General features: G+C 48.8%; 1 protein-coding gene across 16 annotated transcripts in view; it reads right to left on the bottom strand.

Annotated features, from left to right (window-relative positions):
* Positions 1-24,566, bottom strand: part of INPP4A (inositol polyphosphate-4-phosphatase type I A) — a 156,918-nt gene that overhangs the window by 23,653 nt on the left and 108,699 nt on the right. For 9 of the 16 annotated variants that reach the window (XM_058684353.1, XM_058684356.1, XM_058684362.1 and 6 more), the window contains 8 exons: positions 21,579-21,751; positions 20,445-20,568; positions 19,139-19,265; positions 18,687-18,827; positions 16,181-16,278; positions 12,816-12,928; positions 9,057-9,211; positions 915-4,868 (listed from right to left, as the gene is read on the bottom strand). In XM_058684353.1, coding sequence (XP_058540336.1) covers positions 4,688-4,868; positions 9,057-9,211; positions 12,816-12,928; positions 16,181-16,278; positions 18,687-18,827; positions 19,139-19,265; positions 20,445-20,568; positions 21,579-21,751 — 1,112 coding nt within the window. In that variant the 3' untranslated portion in view covers positions 915-4,687. The other 7 variants (XR_009248715.1, XM_058684358.1, XM_058684363.1 and 4 more) reach the window with 2 other exon arrangements.

Raw genomic sequence — 24,566 nt, 5'->3', positions numbered from 1 at the left:
ATTTACAACAATACGCACGCAAGATGGCGGGCTTCTAAACAAGGAAGGCAACTAAGAAGCACAGAGATGGACACATGCTGTATGGGGCTGTGAGCCTGGCATTTCCAGAGGCAGCACTGTATCTAAGTAGAAGCAAACTTGTGGTTTTAAGTTGATGCTTTTCACGTAATGGTTTTCATGTCCAGTAATTTGAGGGTTCTATCATAATTTGCAGTTCAAAGGTTCTGTTATGTCACAAATTAAATGGAAAAAGAAATATTGCTACTCTTACCAAAGCTTTTAAAGAGCTGCATTTTTCTTATTAGCAACAGCTATGAATCACCTCAAATTGAAAATGCTCATTTTCCTTGCAGAATGTAGCAAAGCCATCTGGCCGAGAAGGCTGCTCTAACATGCCGTCCCCACTGAGGAGGCAGCTGTCCTGGGTACAGAGCAATCAGTGGGCTCATGCAGTGGTGGCACGAGGGGTCTGCACAGCCATCAGGGCTAGACATGTCATGAAGGAGTCATCCCACTGAGATCTCCCCGTGGTAGCCAGTCACCTTCTCTAGGCGGGCTGTCCTCATTGTGGTCACCTCTCACAGGGGTGCCGCAGAGCCAGTGAGAGCCCACAGGTGCCCTTCCCTAGAGAACCGGCTACCAGCACCATCCCCAGCTGTACTGGATGGAGGGTTGTCATGGCAACCCAGTGGGCAGAGCAAATGCTGAACAGGAGGATGAGACATCAGGCAGGCCTCACATTCGTTCCCAAATGAGAGCATCAGGGGAGTTCTTTAGGAAATGGTCTGCTGTAGACACCAAATTAACAGGCAAAAGCAATTCTAAATATAAACGGCTTCCTATAAGCACAGTACAACTTTACATTTTTGTATTATTCGAAGACTAGCAATTAAGTCAACTAGTTATCAAATTCAGTACAAAAATCCCCATTTATGAGATGTAAAATTTGGAGTTACCAAGAAATAGTGATTTAAAAAAAATATTTCAAATTTTATGAAGACCATTATGTCATGCATTTTAAAAAAATATCAGTGGCAACTGCTCAAGCCTTTTAAAGTGAAAATGACAGTCTTATTATCAAGAACTTGTAAAATATTTTTGGTAAGACAGTAATTTTATTCAAAAGATAAGCTCAGGTATTTTAGAAAAGTATCCACCTGATTTGTTATTAAGTAATTTAGTAACTCAGCTATGCTTCCTTGTCACCAGAGCCTCAAGCCCTCAGCGAGACGTGTGTCATCAGAGCTGAAAGCCTAGGCCAGACGAGCAGGGAGGCCCTAGAATCAATAATGATCATGTTTGTCTAACATCCAGTAATCGGATAAAAATATAATTCCATTTAAAGCAGAAGCTATAAGTTCCTATGCACAGTTAGTCTTAATCTTTGGAAGCTCTCACATTATCAAACTATTTCAGATATGGCTTCTCTATATACAAATGCACACACTTTTCAAACACTACCTATCACTATTAAATGCCGAACTGCTTTGAGGAGCGAAGAAGAATAATTTGTCCACTCGGACATTATCTTTTATTTACATATGTTAAGGAAGCTAATTACCGGGTTAACTGGCTGAATTCGTTACACACGAAATTGTAATCAAGATTACACTTTCAATGCAATTTAATTTCTAAAGCACATCGTATTTACTTTTCTCAAATGTTTTGAATTTACCAAATCTGCCTGGGTGAGGCTGATGGCACGTAGACACTGTCATCACATGTTTGCATGAGCTCTGGCACTAATGCTGGAGGCTGCTATGTGCAGAGAGGAGAGGGCGTGCGGTGCTAACTGGCACTCCCCACTGAGAAGGCTCCCCACCGCCAGCCTCCTGTCCTAAGGTAGAACACTTCTATAGATCACATTGGCTGCATAGTTTTTAGTTGTCAACAGCACACTTTGAGAAGGTCTTGGGGAGAGTTTAGAAAGAGGGATTTAATTATTTCAAAGCTCCCCGATTGTTTTTATTCTATAGGTAAATTATTTCAAGGACATCCATTTTTTGAATGAGAAATTAGAATGGAAACCCAAATGACAACTGGTTCTAGGGAGTCCTCTGGTTTTCCCTTTCTGGTGTGGATCTTCCACTTTAGAACCCATCTGAACGCACTAGGGTCTTAGTGATCCTGAATATCTAGTGCTGGCAGCCACTGACCGTGTCCCGTCCAGAGCCAGTATCACCTCAGTGGCAGCCTGAAAACCATCATCATCAAGTACCAGACTCCCCTTTCTTGAATCATCTTCCCATGTTTGTTTCATCCAGCCTATTTCTCACTAAAGCAGAAAAGACATATGTATTTAGTCTGACTTCGTAAGTAAAAAGCCTTAGTGATACTAAAACTCAGCACACAAAGGGCGAGCATACAGAGTCTCTTTCCTCAGATGTTCTGAAGAAAAACAACAACAACAATTCACAGCTTAGGCTGACCTCCTGGTGTCCTTTCTTGTGCTACCCTCACAAGCATACACGTAGAATGTACTGCCTTTTGACTCAGCCCCTGAAGAGACAAAGAACCCTGTCCAACTTATTTCTCTGTCAACTTAGCAGCCAATTCTACATGAGGCAGGAAGGCCTGGCTGGCGCCATGGCAGCGAGGAGCAGGCCACCACAAGGCCTGCTCAGAGGCCCCCTCAGAGGCCACGGCCTCCCCTTGCTGGGTGGGGGTTCCTGGAAAGGGGCTCTGGGGATTGGCACAGGAACACCCATGGGCCTGGGAAGCGGAGAGGACACTCTCTGTAATCAGAAGGGCCTCCCTCACCTGGGCGCAATCTCTGCCAGGCCTGGAGGTGGGCACAAGCACGTGTCACCACCGTGGGGTATCAGGAGCACTTGAGCCAGAGAAGGACTGGGAAGCCTGGAATGGGAGCTGAAAGGGCCTGCAGACTCTGCTTTCTCCCATTCATATAGTGTAAATAAAATGGCCTCGGAGCACTGATGCACATGCCTCAGTTTGAAGGAGGCAGGAGGTGAACACACCTCTCAAAGAATCACAGGTTAGACAGTGACCAGTGTTGTGTTGGCATACGGAGAGACTCCCTAGTGAAGGATGTCAGGAGCTATGCCATGGAATGGTCACCTCAGTTGTTCTGGAAAAGACAGAGTGGCCACACTGTACCTGTGAGAAGACTGGCTCCACCTATAGGCAGGAGCCCTGCCCTGGGGCTCCAGCAGTGCTCAGGGGGTCTGGGGAAGAAGGGCCTCCCAGCGGTGCGAGGACAGTCTTCTATCTTAGAATTTAAAGTCTGAATCTATCATTTGTCATGCTAACTGCTTCTACAATTAGTAGACTCAGAACTGATGGCAAACCAGAGGAGTCCTAGGGTAAGTTCTGGACATCTTGGGGAGGGTCTAGGGAGGCCAGATTTTGTGGTAAACTGGGTTTGTGGGCACAAATGAGTAAAGAGTTTTGGGAAAGACAGCTTCTCTCAATTCACTCCAGTGTTTCTAGACTGGTAAAAAGAAATCCACTTTCATAAAATACAGTGTGTGGGGAACTGGTTGGCGGTCAAAAACAGAAGTATGACATAATTTGAACTAGAAAACAGAGAAGCCACTGAGTATTTCTTATAGAAAATCTGTGGAATTCCCCTTAATTTAATGTATTACCTTTACAGATGTTCAACTACCCTTCTGGCGAATGTAAAAGTTAGGCTTACCAACCATCCCATTTTCTGGACATTGCCGTGTTACACCAAGAGAGCGCTAATAGCAGAAACCAAAGCAACTCCTTCTTTCTCACAGTTCCATCTGTCACAAATGCCCAAAGGTTAGGCCTCATTTTATGGGTCATTTTTCCTTTGATTTTTGCTTATTATTATGAATCACATTTGCTTTCTAAGAAAAAGATGTCTGGACTTTAATCTGTAATTAAAGATGCAATGTTTTAAATGTAAAAATCCTGCTTCAAGAAAAATAAATGTCTATCACTTGAACAGCCTTTTGTTTCTGTATGCGTTCAGTCCTGGAGTCAGTTTAGTGATCCTTAGAGATTTAAAAGAGTAAATGTAAAGTCACATGCAGCATTACTTGGATGTGCCCGATTTGGTACAATGTGCTACTACAGTCACAGTTTTGTGTCGTCTTGGACTGGAAATCATGAACACAAGCAAGGAATGGAACGATTCTGCAAAGTGTTTGCTACTCTGAGTTCAGGGACTACGCTTTGAAATGAAAGCAGAAAGTACATGTCCTATTAAATAGGTTTATCTTGAAGAGCCAGTTATAAAGCATCTATCCTTTTCGTTTCTCTTTAAAAGGAAAGGAAAGTTTAGCAGTACATTAAAGAATAGTATCAAATATACAAATTCTTTCCAGACAGAATTCGCTTCTCTCAGAAACACGGCACATGAGATATACAGGTAATAAATAGCTTTACATCAGAAGGTGAGAGATTTGGTACAAGTAATTCCAGGCCAGCTAAACAATGCAGTGACAGGGCCCTGTAAGAATGTGTTACAAGCACTGAAAACTCTACGGAAGTTAAATGAACAAGTCCTCTTGGTGAAATAATTTGGCAGGTATTTACAGTTCAGAACAACAAAACATCAAACTGTAAGGCATGAGATATTTCTTGGCAGACCACGCTTTGACACATTCCTTCTGTCCAGTTAGGTACACAGGTGGCTGGACATATTCTGGCACTTTTGTTTTTCCTGTGACTTATTACTGATTTTTTGTAATGATACTCATTTGCAACGTAATTTGGTCACCAGGTATGCTATGCTCAGGAAGAGCCACACAATCAGTAAATTGGGGCTCAAGGCTAACAAAGGGATGGAACAGAGGAGGCTGGGGTCTAGTCTTAAGTCTCGGATGGGCACCAGGCCGCTCAAGTTCTTCTGGGTGACTACCTCCCGTGTTCCAATGCTGTGAAAAGGAAAAAGTTTGGGAGAAAGGAAAAGAAAAAGGCAAAGGAAATTAAAAAAAAAAAAAAAAGAGAGAGATACATGCAATGGATTTTATCAAAAGTATGGAAAAAAGAGGAGAACCAAATGGTAAGATTAAAAAAAAAAAAATGGGATGAAGCCACAACAGAAAGGAAAGATGATGTGCAGAAAAGGGTGTGGAAGGAATACCAAAACAAAACCAGCACAGTCACAAGGAGAAAGGAGAGAAAGAGAAGTGAAAATAAGAAAAAAATACTGTCGTCTACCAAAAACAAACACATGTATGTAGGTTGACTAAATGGTTTTCCATGTTCGCCCTCTCTCGGCCGGCCAAGCACGACTCCATGCTGCCCTGCCATGCTCTCACATGCTGCCAAGACATGGGTTCCAAAACGCAAGCTGAACATGAAGAACCATTGAGGGGAGGGGGGTTGACCTTCTCACAGATGCCTGAGCAGGGGGCGGTGCCACTGACTGCCAGAGCTGCCTCTTGATGGACCATCCGAACAATGACCATTTACCTCAAATATCAGTCAAAGGCAGAGCCCTCCTCAGACTCATCCTGGCTGTCAGGCTAAGCAGTGGCAGGGCATGAGCTGCTGGTGTCCCCGACTATCCGAGTTACTGCTCTACGGGGTGATCCCCGAGAATGGAATCCACCCGAGCTCACATTGGAAGTTTTGGGTTTTCTCCCCCTTTAGGTTGTCACAGAAAAAATACACTGAGGTGCAATCGTTCTGGAACCACATCCTCTATGACTGTCCACCAAAGTGGCAACAGTGACACAGAAGCAGAGACGCTGGGACACAGCAGGTGGCCTGAGAGGATCCACGCAGAGATGAGGAGCATGGGGTCCTTCCTCAAACAGAGACCTCCCGGGCTTTCCCAGAAGAACCTGGAAGCCCTAGAACGGCTCTGCTGGGATGTGCCATTCTGACTGGGGCCTCTTTCCAATGTGAGCACTGACTGACTGTCACATTCGCAGCCAGGGCAGTCTCGGGGGTGGGGGAGTGTCACTGTGGCTACTTAAGAAGGCCCGCTCTGTGAGTTTCAGCCTCCGGATTGGGGACAGAGGGGCACCATGGGCGGTGAGCTGGCAGTGGCTCACAAGAGCCGAGTGTACGAATCTCTTCCCAGCTCCATGTTCCATGGTATCACACTGGTAGCTCGAAATCAGCCCCAGTGGGAGGATTTATGCCACAGAAATTGGCAAACACTATTTTTTTGGGGGGGGGGAGGGGAGCTGGTTGTTAAACATTTGCTAGCACAGCACTGGCCACTGCTCACCCTGGACCTCTGGGAGAAATACAGCCCGAGTGTCAGCTCTGCCCCTTGACTCCACCCCCTCTCCCCACCCTGCACCCTTGCCCGCATGCTCTACTCTTCTATCTGGTAAGATGCAAGCGAGAAAGCAAGAGAACCAAAATGCATTCCTCCACTCAAGGCATGGCCAGTGTTTACTGCTGCCTCCTTCCAGCCCCTGGCTGAGCCACAGGTTCTGGCCACACTGCAGCCAGAACTACTGGCTAGCGACCTGGCCACCTCAGGCTTGCTGTCTACAAATAGACTCATGCCTTCCCCACAGGGGATAATCCAAAAAATCACCTAAAAACAACCACATGCGGTGACAGCCTGAGCTGCAGTGTGGTCAGGCAGACAGGTGGCAGTGAGCATGGCGTCCAGGCTGTTGGGGCTACTGGGTCCTGAGGGTCCCAGGGTGCAGGCGGCCGGGACCAACCTTGGTTCTTATGTAATAGTATCTTACATGATTATAAGGTAATACATCATTACTACAGAGATTTTAGAAAATTCAGAAAAACATAAATAGGAATCTTTAAAAAGACTTCCATAATTGGAGCTGAGTGGGGGCTTTAGAGAGGCAGAGGGAGGCCCAGGGAGGAAGGTCCTTCCCTACTCGGGACGCAGGGTCCCCACCTGGCATACAGGAAAGCAACACCGACTTCAGAGTCAGAAGCGCCCGGACGAGTGACAGGTATGACAACACCCAGAGGGTGGACGAGCAGGCATTCGGGACAGCGGGTGGGAGTGTGGCAATTTGTATTAAAAGCCCTACAAAGGTGTATACTTTCTAACGTGAGGGATCAATGCGGCAAATGTGAACAGGTGCGTACATAAGGCTATTCGCCACACCCTTAAGGTGCTGAAAACCACATATAGCTTAAATATTCCATGACAGCAAACTGGATAATTATGATGTAATGAAAATGGCAAGGTCTCTATTTGTTAACCTGAGAAAGTGCTCACAAGCAGTTAAATGAAAAAAGTAGGCTAAAACAACAGGCATAACTGCAAATATAATTGCATTTGTTGGCGCACACATGTGTTTTGTTCACTATTTAGGGACTTGATTAACCAACGTGTGCATTAACCACACTCACACCTGCATGTATGTGTATGTATGTGACTATGTCTGAAAGAGTCAGCATCAAATGTTAGCACCGTTTCTTGTTAATAGTAGGAATATGGGGAATTTTGGGGGGGAAGTGTGAGAACAACTGGTGTAGGGGCTTATCCGTATTTTTAAATTTTGCTACAAGGGGTACCCATTTCTATGTGATAAAAGTTATAAAAATTTGCTGTGTGCACTGAAAACCACAACAGGTGATCTGTGCACATGTGGGTACTGCCCACGCAGCCCCATGGTGGGCCACAGGTCAGCAGATGTGGCAGCCCCTGTGTCTTTCAAAGAGCCCCGTTCTCCCTGGTCTCCTGAGACCTTTGTGCTCAGATATGGTCAGAATGAATTATTTTCATCATATCTGTTCCAGAGGCCGAGACTGGATAGATGTCTACACATCAACTGTACACCTGACTCAGGGCCTGGTTTACTAAGTGGACCTGATCCTCATCTTTGCTCTGACAACCACAGGTATCTCCCTTCTATTTTTCATGTTTCTTCTCTGGTGGAGGTCTGCATCTCACCAGAGAGGTCCCTCCCATCACCTGGCAGCTAAGAGGGTGCAGATGTGCCTGGAATCCCAGGCCCCGCCAGCCCCATGGCATCAAGGATGCTGAGCCTGAAGGGCAGGCCGTGAGGACAGGTCCTTAGTCAAGGGTGCCCAAGCAGGGGTCTCAAGAGTCTCCACTGCTTCCCTGAGGCTCAGCGGAAGGAAACAAAGCCCCAAGGAAACAAAGAGGTCTGTAGGACTGGGGGAAGACAAAACAGGGAAAACACAATTCCATTTCTACAAAATGCGATTATCAAGAGGCAGGAGCTCAGGCATCACTTTTGTGCATTATTGTGAGAAGGTCAAACAGCAGAAACATACAGAAAGGATAAGAGAATTGAACGCTTTAAAGAATTTGGTGAGAGGACAAACGATACAGAACATTCAGTAGGAGTGACCGTTGGGAACGAGACTTGGACAGCATTGGTGGCTACATTGAAGGAGACGGGGAAACCAGGTTTCTTATCCTTTCTTTTGGTATGTGAGGTAAGGTGCTCCCCAGCAGTGCTTGAAACAAGGCATCGATCAACAGTAGACAGTTTTTAGTCCCGGGTTTCATTCTGCAAACACGCCTGCTGCCTCAGAATCAGAACATCATTAGGGTGAGGTCGCCACGGCACACGGACAAGTGGGGGCTGCTGCTGTTACCATAAAACACTCATTTGACACTTTGCTAAGAAAAGCAAACTGTGTCGATGGCTAGAGAAGAAGCAGAGCAAACCGGTGCAACCTGCAGACGCGTTTTCTTCACTCAAGTTTGAAAGGGGATAGATATGTGCACGGTGGAAACAGCAGATGCCTGCTGAGGAAGCTCTGGCCCTAATTTCCAGCCGCAGCAAGGCGGGGGCGAGGCAGGGGGAGCCGTGTGCCAAAGGACTTCCACACGGCTGCACGTGAGTCCCCTCGGCAACCTCCTGACACCTAAGCTTGCCCCGAGGTCATCTGACTTCAGAGCAGTCCTGCTCACAGACACTGCTAGCTCTCTTGTCCCCCTGGACTTAGGAGAGAACACGGTCTCAATTTGAAAGTGCCAACAGTTTGACTTGGCAGACATCAGTGAATTTTCCAAAGTCAAACTAGAGCATGCCAGGTGGAGTCAAGGGGACTTGGGCAGGGGGAGCCCCGGCAGGGCCGGCTCATCTGCAGTTTACACGGAGCCCAGGGGAGGCGGGGCGGGCGGCCTGGGCAGCGGGACTCACCTGCGCATGCACTCCAGGGCCTGGGTGAACACCTGTGGGGCCATGCCGTGCTCGTGCTGCAGGATCAGGCACTGCTCCAGCGTCACCGACATGGCCGTGCGGTCCTTGGCGCTCTTGCAGCTGGTGAACCGGACCCCGTTAAGGCGGCGGCAGATCTGCCAAGAGGAACACAAGCTGTGCTCAGAGGGAGACTGCAGAATGTAAACATGCTTCGCGCGGGACACAGGCTTCGGATGGCCAACGGCAGCGTGTGGCAATGCCAACTCCCAGGGTCAGCGTTCCCTCTGCTTCTGCTCCCTGACTCTATGTCCTGCCAGAGCTAGCAGCAGAAATGAAGTCACTGCCCATGGGACCTCCTCTCATCCCTGGCAGTCCCTCGTGTGACTCCCTACCCCCCAGGCCACTCCTTCAAGGCCCAGACTCCCTTATTTTCTGGGGCATCACTGTCTGTTCACTGACCTTACCAGCTGTCCTCTTCCAAACTGTGCCCAGGCCATTTTGTCACATTCAGGCCTTTGCTGCAGGCCCTTAGCAGAGCAGGGCAGCAAAGACCAGCCCAGGAGGTCAGAGCATCTCACAGGATGCCCAGGCCCTGGCCAAGTCTCCAGGGCTTTCTGGAAGGCATAGCATAGACCCATTGTCTCTACTCTCTTCATGCCCCCCGCATAGACAGGAAGAGCTCAGAAGAGCTTCCCCTTTGCCACCTCCTGACCAGCAGGCCCCACAGGCCATCCTCCGCCTCACTCAGGGCCAAGCATGGGGTTAGGTGCCAGTGCGCTTCTCCCTTCACAAGTCGGGGGCTCACGGTGGGGCAGCCTCCTAGCTGAAAAAAGGCTGCCCCAGGGCACCTTCTTTTTCCACAAGAAGGGCTTTTGGGGGCATTTTCTTTGAACCACTAGATATAATTCCAGGTACACATTCCCCAAATGCTGAAAGCCCTAAAATTAAAAAAAAATTTAAGTTTACAGCAACTTCATTTGGCAGCATGACCATATCTGAGCCAATGTGAGACTATTTACAATCTTCATTTAACCCATTTTGTATAAATATTCACACTTTACAATAAAGCAATATTAACGAGTTTAGTTCCAGAGCACTGCCCCAGACTCTCCCGGTTACGTTCAATCATATATATGTACCACATTAACCAAAGGGGATGTGCCACTGTATTACACATATGTGCACAACTGAATACCATATCACCTTTCTAAAATACAGAAACTGTGAATTACAAAACATCTACTCACAAGAGCTTCAGGTAAGGGGCTGTGGACCTGTACCAGGTACTGCACCTCTACAACAATACTTGCAGTTAGTGAAAAATCAAAGCTAGATGACAGTGGGCTCCAAAACCCTGTCACACTCCAGAGAAATATCAGAGCCACTGAAGACTGCCCTGAAGACAGCACCACACCTGCTTCTCAAAGCCAAGAACATGTAGCCACTGTCAGGAATGCCTCTAGGTAGAGAACACGGTATGGTCCTAAGCACTGTGTCTAGAGAAAGACAAAAGAGAAGATGCCGAAACGAGTTCAGCCAAGGCCATCTGGAGGAAAACAGCCTTCTTTTGAGAATAGACAAAAAATTATTAAGGGGGAAAAAAAAGACCCTAAGCATCCCCTAAGCTTGCTGAAGAGTGATATGATCCCAATGCGTAAAACCGTAACTGACGAAGTGAGGGTGAATATACACCTGCTCACTAATTCTACAGACTGCAGAGTTCATGAACCAGAAATGTGTAGTAAGCACTTACATTCATAAATGGTGCATCCATAACTAAAATGAAACTCCAGAAGGCAGGCAGGGGTGACCAAAGGTGCATTCTTGCCCAACAGGGCGATCTGTAGCACCAGGTTCCAGTCTCTAGGGGGCCATCAGCCAATTTGAGAGCTCTGGCTGGTCTCCCCATCCACAAAATGAGGGCCTAGACCTGACCAATTATATCCTAACTGTTTAGCCAGGGACCTCTTATTATACACAGAAGTGAAAATAAATAAGACCTAGAAAAGGAGGGCAGCTCTGGCCAAATTGGCCATAGTGACTTGGCATTGCACAAATATCTGTTCTCCCCAGCTGGAAAATATAAGAAGTGATGTGTCCAAGGGCTGCTGGACTTTTCCACCTCTGAATCTGTACATTGAACCCCTGCTGGGAACAAAAACTATGGGACTGCATGGGCTGCTTTTGGGACTTGGTTACAGAGGATGGTGGATCATTGCCACAGCTAATGATTTTTCTATGGTCTAGAGAGAGGAAAACAGAACCCCAGTTCCCAAACAGGTCTCGGCACCCACTGTCAGATGTAAAGCCATCTGCATGCTTGTTCTAAGGAGAGTGAATCAGGGGGGTGCCTGCCTTGTGCCACTGTGGAGGATTGGGCTGTCACCCCCTGGCCTCTGTGTCATGTGAGAAAAGGCTTGCTCTGTGTCTGAAGTCTTGCAAAGATACCTGTGTAACAGGCTTGTCACAGCCAGCCAAGGGGCAGCCCCCTAAAACATACTAAAAGTAAGGGGCTCCTCTGCCTTAAAGGAGCCTGCTGCAGAGGCACCCCAGAACCCAGGAGCCCACCCTACACCCTATTTGCTGGGCCCAGCCTGAGCAAGCAAGGGCAGGTGAGGCCCCAGAACCAGGAGGATATTTGAAACATATCTTGTCTTCCTGTCACTCAGTGCCTCAAAATGTGTTCTGTTGTGAAAAGATTCCACGGGCAGTCTGGCCCAGAAAGGGGAGCTCCCCAGCCCACAGTTGTCATGAACAGAGTCTTCCCAGCTGGGGCACTTGAAAGGCTCAATGAACAGATTAATATACAGAGGGGAGCGTCCACTCTTCACAGCTGCATTCAACAGAAAGGCATCAGTGGCCACAGCTACTAACAAAGGCACAGAGTGGGGCATGTTCAAAGAGAGGGCTCCATGAAGACAGGTTCGAAAACACAGGGTCTACCAAACAGCCGGCAACCGGCATGGCCAGCTGAGACCGTCTGCTGCAGTGGAAGAGACCCTTCCCAATGAGGAGAACAGGAAAGCGCTGGAATGGGCTGCTTTGGAAAGCCACTGGCAGCAGGGGACAGCCCTCCTGCTACTTGGGATCTGTGAACTGGGGGGTAACCGGGTGTGAGTGAGCAGTGCGGTGTCTACTCCTCCTCCAGGAGCAGAAGGGCGTGTGTCCATCCCTCCCCTGTGCTCAGGCCAGGCTGGGAGCTGGAATGCCCTCTGGGGATCACTCGTGCTCCTGAGTGTACGCGTGCAGGTCCCAGTGCCTCTTTAACAGGGGAGAGTGAAAGGCTAGCTATGAAACTACACAATTACTTTTATGAGAATATACCAGAAGTCTAAGCGCTTAGGAAAAGAGGAGATCCAAACTGCAATGTACAAAAAATACTGTGTGAAAAGAGATTGCCAAGGTCACTATGGTCTACTTTTGAACCTATTAAAAGATGCAGTCGGCAGTGAGTTTTAGCTGGTATCGATCGCCGAGGCTTCTGAAGGTGACAACTGTCATCAGCTTGGTTATTAAATGTCTCAGGGGAGAGAGTGTGTGTCAAGCTTATCAGAATTCAGGCAGCCCTAAAGTAATGAACTCACAGGAAACTTTCAGTGTCTCTCAGAGTTTTGGACATATTCAGTGACTTTCTTCTGTGTCCATATGGAGAAATTTGCTCTCTCCACTCCTGGCTGAGATTTTTATTTATTAATATAATTATTTTTGGCAACAAGGGCGACAATAACATTCTTCCCCTCACTATAACGAGGTTACTACCTCAGCAGCTTGCCAGAGAATGTCGACGTTCTTATTCTTCCTGGCATGTACGTTCTGGCCCAGAAATCGCAGCAGCTCTGGGAGGCAGGTCTGGCTCCGAGATCGAGGTAGGCCTGCAAGACAGGAGGAGTCCATGAGAGCCAGCGCTGCACCCAGAACTGCGGACCAAGGGAGCCATTGTGGCATGAGCTCCTGGCCAAGCTGACAGTGTAGTGTGACTTAAACAAGAAGGGGGGATGTGCTTAGGGATTGGTCCTGGCTGCTGGCATGGAGAGCACTTAAATAACTTTCAAGGCCACTTCAGGCCCACCTGCAAAGCGCAAACACTCATCTTCTTTTAGCTTGTCAGTGAGGCTGGAGCACAGACATGGGGTCATCCAGGGTGGGAGGGAGTTAAGATGATCCATCTGGTCTTCAGTGCCCCCACAGGGAGAGGATACTTAGGACAGTGGGTCTCGACCACTGAGTGAGCTTGGCAAGCCCTAGGGAATGTCCACTCCGAATGTCCACTCTGGAGTGACCCACTCTGACAGCCTCCCTCTGCCACCATGACAGTCTCCAGCCCTTCCAGGACCACTTGAAGCGGAAAATCAGTCCAATCACCTCACCGAAGAAACCTGGGATTTTCAAACACCAGGATCATCAGAGAAAAAGAGAAGAGCCTCAAGATCTTATCCAAGGAAAACAGCCATGGTGCTTGAATTCCCAAATTAAAACCAAACACATGGAATTTTGAGATCCAGCTGCACATAGAGTTTCTACCACACAAGCTCACCCTGGTGCACCAAGGATCTTATGCTAATAACTTCATGCACCTGGTATGTGCCCAGCACCATGATGATCAGGAGACTGGGGCAGAAACAGACATGGAAACAGGGCTCCTGCTGTGAGGGCTCAGTCTGTGATGGAGGCTGTGGGAGGCCAGAGGAGGCAAGCTTGTCTCCTGGAGGAGACATAGCATGTTATTTCCCAAAATTGGCCGCAGCTTCTTCCCCAGGCCCCCACGGCCCCACTCAGAGCACATCTGTCCACTGATGAACTGAGCAGACTTAGGAGGTATTCACTGGTTGGGCTCCACTTCCTCAGCCTCACAGAGCCCCGATTCTCCTGGGGCTGAAGGCACACTGGGTTGCTGTTCCCCAGCATCCTAGATCACGGTCCAGTTCTACTGGCCCACCCTGGAGAGGCCCACACCTGGGCTGCTTTTGTCCTATAGGCCACACCCTTCCTTGACTTTCATCACCAGCCTATGTGCACATCTCCTGGGGTCTCACATCACTGGAAACAGGCCACCCTCCAAGATGCTGAGCACAGAACTCCCACTTCCTGACCACATGGCTCACTGTGCCCACTCTATCCTCTGCATGGCCTCTGTCCCTCTGGTCCAAGCTTGGGTGGCTGCACTGTCTCTGACCCCTGCAGCAGTTGGAATATGGGCTCCAGCCTGGGCTCCCTCACTGGGGGACTCACCCTCTGCCTTGGTATCCTCAAATGTCAAATGGTGTGGAATCAGGCCCACCTGCCAAGGCTGCTGTGAGGATCACGTTAGCTAATCCACATAAAGTATGTAGATGGCCTGGGAAGGATTTGACAAATCTGTAACTTTCAACTATGATCACTGCTGAAGCACACGAGGATGCCTCACTACCTGGGGGTTTTCGAAGGCCCAGGTACTGGTGACCTTCAGCTGAAGCCTCAGGGGATCCTTTGACTTACGGTTGTCAACCCTGGTCACCTGGGCAGTTTCTGGAACGTCTGACGCCCACCAATCAGGCATCAGGACTGTCCAGCCTCCCTGGTGAATCCAGCATACAGTGAGGGCTGGCACTTCTGTAGTTACCTGGGGACACTGATGCTGCCTGACGTGAACATCCTTTATCTCCTCCTGTCCACAGCAGCCCGCTCTCTTCCCCTTCCTGACGGGAACACTGCCACCCCTGCAGAACCCCAATCTGTAGTCCTGAGCTGCTCCTGCATCTTGCAGCCAGTATTTCTCTAGCTCCTTCCCTCACTGCCCATCTCAACATCTCTGCCGATCTCTGGGAAGAGTGGACCATCGAGGTAGTACCATTTAGTCATTTACTTGCTCTGGCTGCAGCCCTCACCACACTGAATGAGCCTCAGAAGTCAGCAGGCACTCCTTCTCTCACCCACCTTCAGCGCCCAGGTAACACTGCTTCTCTCCTGCTTCCAAGGACTCTCCCTCTGGCTCGTCTGTTGAACCTTTTCTTCCCAAGCCACCTCCACTGGGAGAAAACACTGCACCGGTGGTCTGCACCCCTCCTCCAAGTCAATCAGCACACTCTAGCTGATTTGAGACAAATCCCTGAAGTCAACTCTCCAGCCCGGTCCCTTGTAACACAGCATCTCCTAACAGGACACCTTCGCCCACTAAGCGCCAAGCCTCAGAGCCAGGCTAACTCTTCCCTGCGACCAAAACTAACATCTACCTCATTGTGCTATCATGGGGAGTCAGTGCGGAAATGTGTGCAAAGCACAGCACAGCGCCCCGGCACATCAGTGATCCGGGAATGCAAATGAAGCCTTTTCACGTCTTCCCTTCTTGGCAGTCCCCTTTAGAGGACACTGGTGTTACCCAGGGTTGGAGTCTGCCTCCTTCACCTGGGGGTGCCCCCTACTGGCTGGGACAGTGCCAGCACAGACAGGCAGAGCCTATTCCTATCCAGGCAGGGTCCAGTCTCTTTCATCACTGGGTCCCGTGGTGCTTCATATGGGGCAGGTGCTCAGTAAACATGTACTGGGGTTGACATCAGGAGAGAGTTCCCCATGTACACATAGTGTGCTTAACCCTGGGTTCTTGCCTGAGTCCAGCAGCACAGAGAGGGCTGTCAGCTGTGATGGCTACTGTCACTCTCCACTGCCTCCAGGGACACCCAGACAGGGGCCCTCTCGCCCCCCACGGCAATAAGTGTCTGCCCAGCATCTTACTCTATGTGCTATATAGATGCAGGTGCAGGGGGAGTTCACACCAGCACGGGGCCGAGTGGGGGCCCTGCCTCTGCGATCCCATCTGCCCTACCAGTAGGAGCACAACATGCACCATGGCATCAATGCACGCCAGGGACTGGGACAGCGTGTGACAAAGCCTCGCGTTAGAACGGGCAGGCCAGAGAAGAATCAGCAAGGGCGGCGGCCTGAGGGAAGCTTCTCTGGGTGGGGCTTCACACCATGCAAAGTCTGAGCAGATGAACAGGCTTCCAGAGGGACAGGGAAGCCAAGGAGGAGTCGTGCACATGGATGCAGCATCCAGATGGTTGGTGGGCAGGAAAGGCTCAAACACCCAGGGTGACACAAGACAGACAGCAGGTGAAAAAGAAACCTACCGTGAGTGAAGAAATACTTACAATCTTCAGGCAAAACTTCCTTAAACTGCTCGAAGTAGGAATTTAACCGCACCAAACTTTCCACATTGATAACTTCTTGTAAAGACGTATCACCAAACCTTCGGAGGTCATACGGGGACACCATTAGTGAATGACACTTCCTTCCAGCATGAACATAACTGCCTTGAAGCTAACAACATGGATTCTCTCAAGCATTATTTGTGCACATCTATATTCTAAGCCACTTCCCTCCTCCCAAGCATACGGTCATCTCTGCTGTGTTGGTGACATGTTTAAATACATTTCATTAGCAGGAACCACACACATTTGTTACAAATGTGCCTAAAAGATTACAGAACTCCATCTGTCCCAGACCCTGGTGCAGCATACACAGAAACCCCTCTCACAGCCACTCACTGTGAGTCCCCATCCTCCCATCCCGGGGGTGCTTAGGAGAGGGGATGGCAATGGGGCTCTGGCTGGGATGTGAGGACACAGTCCTGTACTTGAAGCTGAAGTCACACTGCCCACTAAATAATCACACCCGACTAGCTGTTCCTCCTGGACTGTATGGGAGGCCCTAGCTCTCTTCTCTCTATGCAGACTCATCCTGTGCATGCCTCACAGGTAGCCAGGACATGCCAGATGTGTAAGGTAGAGGAAGAGGAAAGTCACCATTGAGAAAGACCCCCAGATGGTCATTAATACTGGCAGGCTCTGAAGTCTAAGGCCCGGATGCCCAGTCCAGCTCCACTACTGCTCTGCTGAGGGACTTCCCTGTACATCAGCCTCTTCATGATCCCATGTCACCCTTTAAAAGAGCAGGACTCCCTCCTGTGGGTCCACCACAGTCCATTCACCCCAATGCCCACAATGGCTTTTCCTCTAGGCACCTGCTCCCTCGGGGACTGCCCCAGGACACAGTGAGCTGGGCTTGTTTATGAACTGAGGGGAGAGTGTCCCAAAAGCAGATAAATGAGCAAAGACCTTGCACTCACCAAGTCTTCCCCATCTCCACTGTCTCACCCTCCTCTACCTGCCCCTCTGCTCACTGTGACATGGCCTTGCCTCAGCCCTTGCCAGAAACTGCTCTTGCAGAGTCATCAAGAACGGCAGCTGCCAGACACAGGGAGCATTACCGTCTTCCCTGGGACACCTCCTGACCGGGCCCCTGATATTGCCCACTCTCCCTGAAGTGGGTTCTTCCAGCTCTGCTCGCACCTCAGAGGTCTCTGCTTCCTGAGCTAGTGGCCTCAGCTTAAGATGGCCCCCATCTGTCCCTGAGCACGATCTTCCTGGTTTCTGGGCTCAGTAGATGGAAACACCCCCTCGCCACCGACCTGGAAGCCTGTTATTCTCTCCACCATCTCTCTCATACCCTGCGTAACTACAAACCACACCTTCCATTTCACCACTGAAATAGCCCTCCAGTCTGCCCCTTCTTTACCCGTACTACTCCTGCCTGACCCAGCTCACCACCTCTGGCCTGGACTTTCCAACAACCTCCTCGTCACACTTGTCACCCTCATATCTTTCCAGCACATGGCCAATAAGTGAACCACTTAAAACGTAGATGAGATTGTGTCCTGCTCTACTCAAACTTCTTCGATGTCTCCCACCAGCAACCACATTTGCTAAGTGGGGGTGACCTACACCTATGTAGGGGTGATTGGTTTCCAGAGGCCCAACAGGAAGATGGCACATCATCCTAGCGACCTAATTCCCTTTACAGCAAGTGCTTTAAAAACCCACATGAATAAGACATGTTCTAAATTCTAAAACACACATGCCACATGGATGTAATGATAAAACAGGGAAGATTTTCACCTACTAGTGGAAGGTCATTACACATGCCCAAACGCTCCTCCTCTCCAGCACACATAAATATGTGCACACACACACTTGCACACATGGGCACATGTGACTCTTCCCTGTTGCCTGGTAGGGGACCCTGGAGGGAGTTTACTAGACAAAGGCCTTTAGAATCAAGGCATGGCTCTCAGCCTGGCATACAGGCCTCTCTAACCTCACCGCTGCCCATCCTGGTCTGGGACCTTGGCCTTCAGCACCCCCGATGGTTTGTCCCCACCTGCATTTGCTCAGGCTTATTGGCTTGAGATGCCAGGTCTTTCCTTCACCTCCTCATCTGACCAACTCCTACTTACTCTTCAAAACCCAATTCAACCATCAGCCTCTCCAGGAAGCCCTCTCTCACACCCTCTCCCTGGGTCTCCTGTTAAGACCCCTACTCCCTGTATTCATCTTCATCCTTGTGTCCACATCTCTCTCCTACCAGCCCAAGTCTCTTGAGGACACAGACCACGACCACATCTGGCTCATCTTTGTGTCCCTAGCACCAAACACAGGGCTGGGTACATGGCTGCATCTGAAGACTGTTGGCCAAAAGAAGGAAGGTATGACAAAGTCTACGCAGCACTCAGAGCCTGAAGAGGGCTAAGGACATTTTCTACAGCACCTCACAAGAGCACTCCAGCCACCCCGGCCCCCACGAGAGCCAGGCACGCACCTCTCGGCTAGTGTCTGCTGCTCATTGATGCCCACATTGAAGAGGACGGGCTGCACCCGCAGCAGCATGCCGCTCTGGATCTCCCGGGGCAGGGCGTCGAACAGGGGGCCCGGCAGAGGGATCCGCACGTTGAACCCATCACTGCAAAACAGTGGAGAGAGCCAGAGGATGGGTGAGGGCTGGGACAGGGGAGAGGCAGGAGAGGAGGTAAGTGAGAAGAGGAAAACCAAGCTGGCCTCGATACTGGAGTGCAGACTGGCCGTCCAGCTCAGTGGTTTCCAAACTGCTGGTCATGAACATTTACAGGTCTGTGAAATTAATGTGTTAGGCTAGGATCAAGATTTTTAACTGAATGAAACAGAATAAAACAAAAATGAAAGTACATCACATGTAACGAACATAAATTAAAACACAGTGCTAGTTCTGAGAATTAAAAAAAAAAATCTTTCTACCGATTTCCAGTGATGACGGGCAGCATGTCTGTTGATGCATTAGAAGTGGCCTGGGTGACTTTGAAGGTCACGTTCCTCAGGTCCATGATTCCAAGGCTCATGTCCTCCAGCATGGCCAGCTCCTCACCTGGATGCGAGAGACGGATGGAAGGAGGTCAGGTGGAGGGGACCTGCCCCATGGGCTCAGCACAGCCACAGAGCTGTGGGAGGTGATGGGATCAGGCGTGGTGTGACGAGACGGGGACTGTCTCAGCCTCTTCACCAGCTGACCCACTTCTCCATGGGGAAAGGCAGCTACTGAAATCCCCCGCGGCCACATTCAGCAGCTCGGCTGGTGGAAACATGCACCACGACTCACAGCCCTCTCTGGTGAGGGGAAGTGTGGGGCAGAAAACTGGCATGTATGGAGTCTCAGAAAGCAAAGCTGGCACTTTAGAAATGGACAGAGACAGCAAAACAGCACACTGGGGCTGGATCCCTACACTCCATAGTGCTTGGCATTTACTTGACGTCTTATAACTCTAAAGACTGACAAATACTTCTAAAAAGTTATTCATTTTTATCCTCTCAGAATAAAAAAATGAAAGTAGGAAGAAGAGTCTTTTTAGAGGGCAATTTGGGAATATCTATGAAATTTAAAAATATTCCTGCCCTTTGACCCAGAAACATTCCTTCCAATAATGTAGTGGCTGCAGAAATGGGCCGAGAGGCACACACAGACTTGTGTGTGGAGACCTATGGCAGCACTGTTTTCATAAGAATAATTCAGGGGCGCCTGGGGCTCAGTTGGGTGAACATCCGTCTTCAGCTCAGGTCATGATCTCGCGGTTTGTGAGTTCGAGTCCCATGACGGGCTCTGTGCTGACAGCTCGGAGCTTGGAGCCTGCTTTGGATTCTGTGTCTCCCTGTCTCTCTGCCTCTCCCCTGCTCATGCTCTGTCTCTGTCTCTCAAAAATAAATAAATGTTAAAAAAAAAAAAAAAAAAAAACCTTAAAAAAAAGAATAATTCAGAAGTGGCCCAATGTCCCACAGGAACATTGCTTAAATAATTATCATCCATCCTCAACCAGAAAGATCTTTGTAACAACCAACAACAATAAAACAAACTATGGATGTGTGTGTCTGTAACTACATAGGACTTTTATTTGGTTCTTGCGTATTTTGATGATGTTTAGATTTATTTTCATCAGCATGTGCAATTAGAAAACTATCTGGGAAGAAAGAATGGGAATCACACATGTCCGTACTGCCCAATACCCCCAGGATCCCGGAGGCATAGGGTGTGTGGGAGCCCCTGGAGCCTTACCATAGGTGCTCAGCAGGCTCTCGAACTGGGCCAGCAGCCCAATGGTGTAGAGCTGGCGCAGGAAGCCATCATCATGCAGGCAGTTCCTCAGCTTGATGATGAAGCCACAGATGAGAGCAGTCAGCTGTGGGGGAGACACGAGGTGAAGCAGCTGTGAGGGGGACAGACACGTCCTCACTAAATGGCTACCAGCCTGTGCCTTGCCCTTGGCCCTGAGTTTCTCCACTTTCACGGCTCTGGCTGGGCCGCAGCAGCACCTCTTCCCCCTCCATCTGGGGTGTGGGGAGCACTCAGCTCTGAGGCCATGAGGGGCAGAGGCCATGGGGAAGGCGCACAGCACTCCAGGCTTGCCACTCCTATTGCTCCCAAAGGCTGGTTTGGTTTTGGCTAAGCTTCCAACCTGAACTGCCTGGGCTTCCTCCTGGGCTAGAACCTTCTGGAAGCCTAGAATTAATTTCCCACCGTGAAAAGGTCCTGTATACTCACAGATTCATACCAGCTCTGGCTGGAAACTGAAGTGATCATAACAAAGAACGGAAGTGAGAGACAACACAGTCACTCTGCAAGTTACCTCAGTGGGAGATATTCTGTGGGATGAAACAGGCCTCACAAGGATGGGCCGGTGGACCTGCAGAGAACCAGCCTGACCTTCTATCACTGTTCACTTTGCTTTTGGTAACTCACATCTACCAAACTCGTGACATTCTCCAAAAGAGAACAGAAATTATCACAGCAGTTGTGCACAAGCAGCAGAACTAAGGCACTGACAGCAATAATCGTGTCTCCCTCACTAAAGTCCTTTGTAGGAAAAAAGGTGGCAAAGAGGCCTGTGGCATGCACAATGCAGCATGCCTCAGGCTGGAGCCATGGATGTGCCCAACCCACCAGTGCCACTTCCATGGGGAGGAACAAGGGTGGACTCAGACCCTCTCCTAAATACAGACTTATCGAGTAGGATTCCTCCCTCCATGTTAAAATCTAGACCTCTCTAGTAAATAACTTCAAGAGCCACAGGCAGGTGGAAGTATTGTCAACCTTGGTTTTTTCAGGGTGAAGCCAGAGAACAAGTTCCTAAGCCTGTGTTTTCTGAGGGTGGAGGTGCCCATGGGCTTCCGTGCCACTCCCGGGGCTTACAGTTTGGCAGAAGACCACATCCCGGCGGTACTGCAGGCTCAGGTACGTGGCTATGGTGGGAGCGCTGTCCTGCATGAGCAGGAAGACCATTGCCTTCTTGGCCTTGTCACTCATCATGGCCACACAGTCTGTGAGGGTGGTCAGCAGGGGGTAAAGGGCCTCACTCCATTCACCTGGGCACAAGAAAGGAGACGTGTGAGGAGGAAAACTTTAAGAATTAGGTTCTATAAGTTTAGCAAGTTGCCTGACCCTAACCCTCATACTGCCCCCCTCCCCCTCCCCACCCCTTCTGCATCTTATATCTCTGCTCGGCCCAAGCTCCGGCCCAGAACTGGCACTAAGTTCTGCCTGGAACCAACCCAGTCTCCAACCTTCTGGCCTGAAGCTTTTCCAGTAAACAAAGAGGGGACCTACTGTGGGACCAATGATGTAGGCCTTGTTTCCCTAACCTACTGTGGGCTATATACATAAATGCTCAGGATTATTCCTTTTGAGGAAAATGACGAAAAAGTTTCTGTGAGTCATCTGCAATTCACCACTGTTCCTCCACCCAGGGCGAGAAGGGCACCCAGAAAAGTGACCTGTTATCTTGCTTCTCTTGACCCAGGTATTAAGGCAAAAGCCCCCATCCTTCTAGAGCGAAGGACAACTCCACCCTTGCAGAGCCAGTGTGTGGCTGTGGTACATTCTCGCTTTCCACGTCTGGAGGAAAGACCGTTTGTTCCACATGGTTTCCCGTGTTTTCAGCTCTCAGAATATCCCCTGCTTCTGCGCTTTCTTCCCCGCCCCCAAACTCCCTGCCCGCTACCCTCTATTTCTAGTTTAGTTTTCTCTTAGAGGTATTAGGAAATTGTGACCCTGTACCAAAACAATTTTAAAAAAAAAAAAAAATAGAACCTCAGGGTAGAAAAACAGAGTCAAAGGTATTTTGGGCTTTGGCTCTTTTTTTGCCTCCCTATTTAGAAGGCATTTAAAAGAGAAAAGACATGCCCTCATCAGTTCTATTTATAACAGGTCACCAAGCCCAGAAAGAAGCATTTGACTGTCACCACTGGGTGAGCCCACCACAGCAGAGGCTGCGCAGGCAGGGAGTGGAGCCCAGGCAGCACACGGCACTCAGGATGAGATGCGAGTGACACCACACCCACAGACGTCACCGCACTGGGGAGAAAGGGTAAGCTCTGTCTTAGACAAACAGAATCCAAAACCCTGAGTGAAGGGAGACGAGCTTCACTCTCTCAAACTGTATGGGTAGCACTTTGTTGAGACACAGATTTAGAGAAATGCCTAAACCTTGCAAAAGGACTTCCCTATACTCAGTGTTCAGTTGAGGCAGATTTTCAAGTACGTGAATCCATTCAAAGTCTGGAAATGATCTAACTGTGTATGCAGGCACACCGTATGTGGACAAGGATTTATATCTATAATTTAAAAAAAAAAAAAAAGGCAGGCTTAAATTTAGAAAGTCTATAGCAGGAAAGGTCTTAGCAAAGAACTCATGGTGACAGAGAACACTGGACCGAGGAGTGGAAAATATGTGTCCTGGGCCCCAGCTGCCGCTGAGCAGTGCTGGCCATGGACAAGTCTCTTGACCCCTTGGCCACGTGAGTCCTTTTTAGTAAAATGGAAGAGCTCTGCTGGATAACATCCAAGTCTCTTTCTTCCTCTGAAAAATCTCAGAGGCCATGTTTTTGTTTCTTTGAAGAACTCTGTTGCATGCAAGTTATATTCAGCAACGATCAAAAAAGACAATGGCAACTAAATTTTTGTAGCCAAATAATTGGGGGAAAGGTAGACAGTCATTAACTAAGAAGTAAATGCTCTTAGAGCAAATGCTGCCGGTTTTACTTTGCTTTTCCATTAACGTGCAGGTACCTATGCAATTAATATGCAAATTATCATCATTTTAATCTGAAAATGATCAGAAAGTACAAGTGGTCTTAGCTGACTAAGCAAATCTTCTCCATGCAATACTTTTTCATTTTACCTGCTTCTCTACTTCTCTTTCAAAAAAATCCATTTAAGTATGATGCAGTTTTGTTACATTAGGGGGGAAAAACTCTGAAAAAAATTGGGAATAAAGGAAGAATGGTTAAGAAGCACTGGGATCTTGTCCTGAAGAAAAGATGTGGGTCTGGATGGGAGAGGAGCCTGGCATCTTCCCAGAGGAGGGCTCACACATGCCTGGATAGCTCCAGAATTCAGTAAGAGTGCCAGCCACCGTGTACATAAAACCAACCAGTGCTTTGGGGCTCCTGGGTCGTTCAGTCTGTTAAGTGTCTGACTTCGGCTCAGGTCATGATCTCATGGCTCATGAGTTTGAGCCCCACATCTGACAGCTCAGAGCCTGGAGCCTGCTTGAGATTCTGAGTCTCCCTCTCTCTCTCTCTGCCCCTCCCCTGCTCACACTCTGTCTCTCAAAAATAATAAATAAAGATTTTTAAAAATTAAAAAAAACCTGTCAGTGCTTTACCTGTTTCCTCATTTAATCGACAGAAAGAATATTAATAATACAGGTAAGGAAACAGGCTCAGAGAGGTTAAGTGTCTTCCCAGACACAAAAAGAACTGGCATTTGTATGTGTCTGACTGACCCTAAGCTCCATGTTATTTTTATTGTGTCAGGTTGCTTCTGGCAAATAGAGAGTAGGGGTTGAGGGGGAAATAAATTTGGGGGGAATATGAAGAAAAATTATAATTAGAAACTTCCAGACAAAATGGATTTCAGGGACAGTAATGAGACTTCTACCAGGACCTAGCTTAGTAAAGGTATCTGGGATATTACATTTGGTGACGGTGTCATATTCTGCTCCCTTCGTCGAGAAAGACTTGCTATGAAAAAAAAAAATCAGCCCAACTAAACATTGTCCTTAGTGATGCGGCTGATTCACTTCTGGGTGGGGGGGGGGGGTAATAAGCTCCTTGTCTAGTTGACAGTCTGTTAATGCTCACTGACTAGTGGTCAATCCATGGACCATGCTACTTTGGA

This window comes from Neofelis nebulosa, chromosome 9 (genome assembly GCF_028018385.1).
Source record: "Neofelis nebulosa isolate mNeoNeb1 chromosome 9, mNeoNeb1.pri, whole genome shotgun sequence".
NCBI classification, from domain to species: Eukaryota; Metazoa; Chordata; class Mammalia; order Carnivora; family Felidae; genus Neofelis; species Neofelis nebulosa.
Note: the sequence above shows the minus strand (reverse complement) of the source record. Positions and strands in the feature narration are given on the sequence as shown.